The sequence below is a fragment of the Ursus americanus genome, chromosome 10, assembly GCF_024610735.1.
Source record: "Ursus americanus isolate L20-20 chromosome 10, mUrsAme1.1.p, whole genome shotgun sequence".
Classification (NCBI taxonomy): domain Eukaryota; kingdom Metazoa; phylum Chordata; class Mammalia; order Carnivora; family Ursidae; genus Ursus; species Ursus americanus.
The window spans coordinates 34,262,039-34,268,598 of NC_142136.1; the positions used below are offsets into that span (position 1 = coordinate 34,262,039).

The window sequence follows — 6,560 nt, forward strand, 5'->3', positions numbered from 1 at the left end:
ATGCACTGATTTAAAGTCTAAAAATGAAACTTAATTTTATATAGCTTATAAGTAGTCCCTGGAGGGTGTTGGATCTTAAAGCTAGTATTTTTCAGACATAATCAGCAGGAATAGGTAATGTATTACCATTAGGGACATTAGCAGCAACTGTAACAAAAGAAAACAGTAAACATAAATGCTCTTAGCAACTTCATATGTTACAACAAATATTAATGTAAAATTACACAAATTAGAGTTGCAGTTTAACATTATTCAACGTGTTTATTCATAATGATTGTTTCATATTTAAAGAACACCAAAATATTGTGTTTTGTCAGCCAAGGACAATAATAGTTTAATAGTAATTTATTTTAAACAGCTACTGATAATACAACCAATCAACACATTAAGTGGTGCCAACATTGGCATCTTGCTAAATAATCTCTAGACATTGCACAGAGAGTACATCTTTCAAAGATAAGTCAACAAGAGCAATCAGAGCAGAAAATTAGAATTTGGTATCTTAGAATTAAAATACAGCTAAACTAAAGTTTTAATTGGGGTGATCTAAAAGGGCACTTGATGTAATGATCTCTTTCATTTGTTACTAATTGTTTGTTCCTGATGAAGAAGAAACATACACAGGAATGTTGCTGAATTGAGTTAAGATGGCAGTTTCCTTAGCAGCTATGTTTTATTGTTAAAAACAAAAGAGTAGGGAGGGGCAAACAGCCATGTAGAAACCCTCCAGGTTGTTTCATATCACAAGAATTATACCAGGAAATTCAGGGTCAGGTATAACAAACATGAAATAATTCATATGTGCTTGAAAAGAGAGTAAAATGGCTTATAATAATGCTACACTGGTGAGCTGATCTAAGGATACACCTCTGTTGGGCTAACAAGTCAAACCAGTGATGAAATTCTCAGTTCAGACTGTTTATGTTGTCTCCTGCAAGAAGGGTCATATCCTAGAGGATATCTACAAACGGCACCAACTTCTTCATTTATAATTGCAGTTGAAAATTTTAATCTCTACGGGGCACCTGGGTGGCTCAGTCAATTAAGCATCAGACTCTTGATTTCAGCTCAGGTCATAATCTCAGGGTAGTGAGATCAAGCCCCACGTCAGGATCCACACTCAGTGCAGAGTCTGCTTGAGAGTCTCTCTTTCCCTCTCCCTGTACCTCTCCCCATGCCTGTGTGCGCTCTCTCTCTCTCTCTCTCAAATAAATAAAATCTTTTTTTTTTAAGATTTTATTTATTTGAGAGAGAGAGACAGCCAGCGAGAGAGGGAACACAAGCAGGGGGAGTGGGAGAGGAAGAAGCAGGCTCCCAGCAGAGAAGCCTGATGTGGGGCTCAATCCTAGAACACTGGGATCACACCCTGAGCCGAAGGCAGACGCTTAACGACTGCGTCACCCAGGCGCCCCAAATAAATAAAATCTTAAAAAAAAAAAAAGAAAGAAAGAAAATTTCACAGACCAAGGCAAATTATCTACTATTTCAAAAAAGCTTTTTGTATTGCTGAGCTGATAAGGATAGAAATTTTAGCTCTAATATTTACTAATAATTTTCTAAAGGATTTTAGGAGAGAGCATGTGCAGAATACTTTTTCTGTGTTTTACATATTCTCACAATCTCATTTTCAAGAATCTCAGAATATTACAAAATTTTTTAATTAGCAAAGAGTAAAGCAACTTACATGTATATTTCTTATATAAGAGATTCCATCGTCTATAGTATAAACTTTACTTTTACCACATACTCTTGAGTTATACTGTCAAATAATCCCTTAAAAGTTATTTCCAATTTATGACAACCATTTTAAATGCCTTTTTAAAAATAACGCACTATCAAAACACTAGGTTTGGGATCCCTTGCATATCTTATATACCTCAAGAAAAATATACCAGTTCTATAATTTCTGTTCAACAATTTTTTAGAATCTACTATATGGTAGGCACTCTCTGGACTCTGGGGGACGTAGTACCAAATGAGAGAAAATGTCCCTGCCTCAAAGAGTTTACCTTTTAGTGCAGGAGACCCAGCATAAAGCTATAAACAAATACATGAATGACAATATTACACAATCATAAGTGATATGAAGAATTCTAAGGAGGGAATAATAGGACGGCTGTTCCAGATAGGGGGGTAAGAAAAGACCTTAATTGGGTGGTGACTGAACAAAGGTGAAATGGAGTGAGGGCATAAGCCACACAAAAATTGGGAGGGAAAGCATTCAGAAGAACCCCAAGAGCAAAATCCCTGGTGCAGAAACCAATTTCCTTGAGAAATGGAAAGACAAGCATTGTGTCCAGTGTGATCTCAGTAGGGACCGGTGGAGATTGAGCTCCCAAGAGATAGGTGGGTCCTGCCAGGATCACTTGGGATTATGTAAACCATATCAGATCGTCACTTGTGTAAGAGCTTCGGTATAATTTTCTTCTCAGTTCTTATTTTTAGCATGCTATGTGCTGCCTTCATTTAGTTTTAGATCTAGATATTCTAATTAGAAGCAATTGAACCTGCATGGCAAAAACATTTGTCTTCCTAAGATAGTTTAATTAGATTTAGAAATTTTGTGCTTTAGTTGAAGTACTTGTCCTAGTAAATATAGAGTGAATATACAAGGATGAAAGAATTTGATAAGTTGGTTCTTTTTTAAAAAATGCTTTTAAGTAATGAATGAAATGTGCTTTGCTCCAAAATATTACAATTCTGAATGCCTTCTTTGTACAGGGGCTCTTGAAAGTTGCCATAGATAACGCCAGAGCTCAAGAAAAACAAGTCCAACTGGAAAAAACAGAGCTGAAGATGGATTTTTTAAGGGAAAGAGAGCTGAGGGAAACACTTGAGAAGCAGTTGGCTATGGAACAAAAGAATAGAGGTATTTCTGAACTTCTAAATAAGTGTAATACTTTCTATAAAATATTTAACAGGACAATACTATGTTTGGTGATTTACTATGAGACTACAGCTTTTTTGTTCATTTACTTATAGCTGAGGTTCACAGCAGGATTTGAATCCTGGGCTCACTGTACTTTTTTCATCTCCAGAGTATATATGGTTTCTCTTCTGTTTGTACCTCAGGGAATTGAAATATATCGATTATATCATTAATCACATAATTTTTTTGCTCCTAGAGCTTAAGAAATAATTTTAGGGTAAGAATGAGCTCTGATGACAACCATGAAGAAAAATTGTATATTCATTCACAATTGCCCTTTGAAAACTTAAGAGTTAAAGTTATAAAGCTAAAATAGAAAATCTGATTATTCAAGCGAAGCAGATTTAGTAAGATATTTATCAACTGAAATTGAAGACTGATGAATATCTGAACAAATGACCAAAGTTGAGTGTTTGTATAATTTTCTTTCTGAATGGCTCATTTTCATCCAACAAGGTCAAGTACACATTAGTGTAGAAGCCAATATGAATTTTTATTGGGTAAAAATAATGATATTACCAATCTATGAATTGCTTCTTCTAACACACTTTACAGTGCATGTATAGATAATTTTGAAGGTCATTCATATTGTGTGTTTATCTTATGTATGAGAGTAAGAGTATTTTCTTTATAACCAACTTCACTTTTGCCTCAACTTTAAGATTCTCCTAAGTAGTCCAGAGGGGGAGCACCTATTCCCTCATTTAATAAGTGTCCAATAAAAATATTCCACGTAGTCTTCTTATATATATTTGATACAGTCATTTGAAAATCATTGTTTTTGTTTTGTTTTTCAAACCAGTAAGACTTGGTGGGTTTTTACATTAGTTACTATAAAGCATAAGCTAGTAGGTTCCTGGGATGAGGCTGCTTTGGGAAAGCCATCACCACTCACATATAGCACTTGTCTAGATAATGTGATTTCATATAGATTTAGGTACTAAAGTAATCAAAACAAGATAAACATTGATAATGGGATATGTTCTTTGTGAATAATGAAGTTCGTCAAAGGGTTTGTTATATAGAACCATCTTCCATGAGATAGCCATGTCTTGATTTTGTGCTCACCAAAAGTCTTTTTTTTTTTTTTTCCTGACAAGACTTAAAGGTAGACCCTTGAATTCCTAAAGTAATCTTTTCATTACTTGAGAGAACTTTAGAATGTTATTGGTTCAAATCATTTGGAGGACTTATATTGTTTTTTTCTTTAACCACTAGAGGGCAAAACACTTCACAGATCACATCATGAACCTCCCATTTAATTAACTGTGAACAATAAATTAAAGGTAATAGCTATCAATAATTATCTATTATAAATGTATCTATTGAAGCAATGTACTACCCTGAAGAGAGAACATGGTAATACCATTCCATTCAATCACAGAAGAGGAAACAATAAGCAGTCAATGGCAAGACATTGGGTATTGAGCTTTTAGTCCCATGGAAATATACAATCCAATAAGTAATTCAGAAATTACTGCTTCTTTTCAAAGAGAGTTATAAACAATCATCTTTGGGAAGGGATACAGTAGGCAAATGATTTTGTTAAGATGAACATATGATTTTCACCCTATTCAGTAAAGGAAATTAGCATTTATTCAAAACCAGTTTTGTTTTTATTATAAGACTATAGCCAATGTATGTTTTGATTTTAAAAAGTCTCTGTTAATACATGTTACCAGCAACAATAAACTCAATAAGTTAGTGGTCTGCCACCTTAACAGTATTAATAATTATAAAAATGGAACATATGAAGATTAGAAATTGAAGCAAATTCTTACTTGAACCTTTATTACCTTGTTTTATATTTTGACTAAATACTGTATTAAATGAAAATGTTGTTATTCTTTCATCTGTAGTAAGAAATCAAATAGTAAACTTGGAATGACTACTCCCTATGACTAATTCTATCAAAAGGATATTCTTGCACTGACTGGTCATACTCACACTCACATCCACAATGTTTATCAGCCAGGAAAAAAAAAAAAAATTCCAAAGAAAAACATTCGCATGCTCCCCTTATGCTAACTGCTTACCTTACATATATTGTAAAAGCTAAAATAATTATCATACTGAAAGTATAGTTAACATACATTTTGTGGACAACATTCATTTGTTACTATTTATTGATTACATATTATATCCAAATATTTAAGTTGTCCAGTAGGAGAAAATGTATCATAATTAACTTTTTGTAGCATAATCTAGTTTTGTATATAAATACCACATTATTGTCAGCAGTAGCACATTATTATTATCAATGATGTTTTATACTCTACCAGATTTTGGCAGAGTAAAACATAATTTTCTTGAAATATGTTAGAGTATATATAAATTTGTTTTGAAGAAATTATTGATATCTCTGAGCAAATTACAATAGCTTCATCCCCCCAAAAGACAGCTTCTCTGTGAATAATTAAGAATATTAACTCCTTATATGCAATAATATTTATTGCATTTTTTTAAATTTCAAGAAAAAATTCTTAAAAACCTAACGGGTGTAACTGCTTTGCAAAAAAAACTACAGGGGAAATGCTCCATTTACTATTGAAAATTGGTGCTTCATTAAGAGATAGGAGGCATGCTTATAAAGGTTTGCATTATTCTAACTACTCTGCACTATTCTGATTCAAGGGCAGAGACTAATCCACAAAATTCATTTAATCAGACTTCTTTTATCAGTGTATATAAATATTTACTAAAATTAATTTCCCCTTAAATCTGTCTCTACATATGACAATTAAAGGCATCTTGGTAATATAATCCTTCAAGGCTAAATAAAAATTGGCCTCCTTGGATATTTCACTGGGATTTATTTTAGGTAAAGGTGGGATTTTTGAACTTCCCCTGCGTAGGTAGACTTCGTCCAGCAGGGAGGAAAAAAAAAAAGAGTATTATAAAAAAACACAGATCGTTTATAAGTTGGAACATTGCAAAAACTTTTTAAAATATAACATACGAACATTCTTTTCTAGCCATAGTTCAAAAGAGGCTAAAGAAGGAGAAGAAGGCAAAGAGAAAATTACAGGAAGCGCTTGAATTTGAGACAAAGCGGCGCGAGCAAGCAGAGCAAACACTAAAACAGGCAGCTTCTACGGACAGTCTCAGGGTCTTAAATGGTAAGAGGGTGCGTCTTTATGTGTGGCTAACATTCACTTTTTAGCACTCAAAAGACAATTTAAACCTGTGTTTGTGGTTTTATATGTATCTGTACATACAGTGGTTCGTTACACTGTGCTCCTAGCTGAAAGCCTGGTGGGCAGTAGTCCCACGAGTTGGGGAAATGCTTGCTTTCATAGGTGCTTTCACTGGCTTGTTACTACTTAACTCCAGTATCTGGGACCTGACATCGCTTTCCTGTTTCGCCGAGTCTGTCTCTACCGAAATAGGATAAAATATTAATCGGAGAGTGTCCCAACCCCGTCCCGTGTTATGAACAATTCTGTGTTTCTTATTTATCTCTTCAAATATTTTGATAATTCTGATTTTTGTAGTCTTTGTTCAACCTTTAAAAGATGACAAAGATTTATGTCATTTTAATTCAGCACCAAAGTAACAGGTTGCTCTTTTTTTTTAAAGGACAATAGCATCAAATGAAATATGTGTCACTCTTACCTTTCTGTGCTTTTAG

General features: G+C 33.8%; 1 protein-coding gene across 2 annotated transcripts in view; it reads left to right on the top strand.

The window, feature by feature from the left end:
* Positions 1 to 6,560, top strand: part of DACH1 (dachshund family transcription factor 1) — a 412,079-nt gene that overhangs the window by 370,609 nt on the left and 34,910 nt on the right. For both annotated transcript variants that reach the window (XM_045811060.2, XM_045811061.2), the window contains exons 8-9: positions 2,722 to 2,869; positions 5,905 to 6,048. In XM_045811060.2, coding sequence (XP_045667016.2) covers positions 2,722 to 2,869; positions 5,905 to 6,048 — 292 coding nt within the window. The remainder of the gene's footprint in view (positions 1 to 2,721; positions 2,870 to 5,904; positions 6,049 to 6,560) is intronic.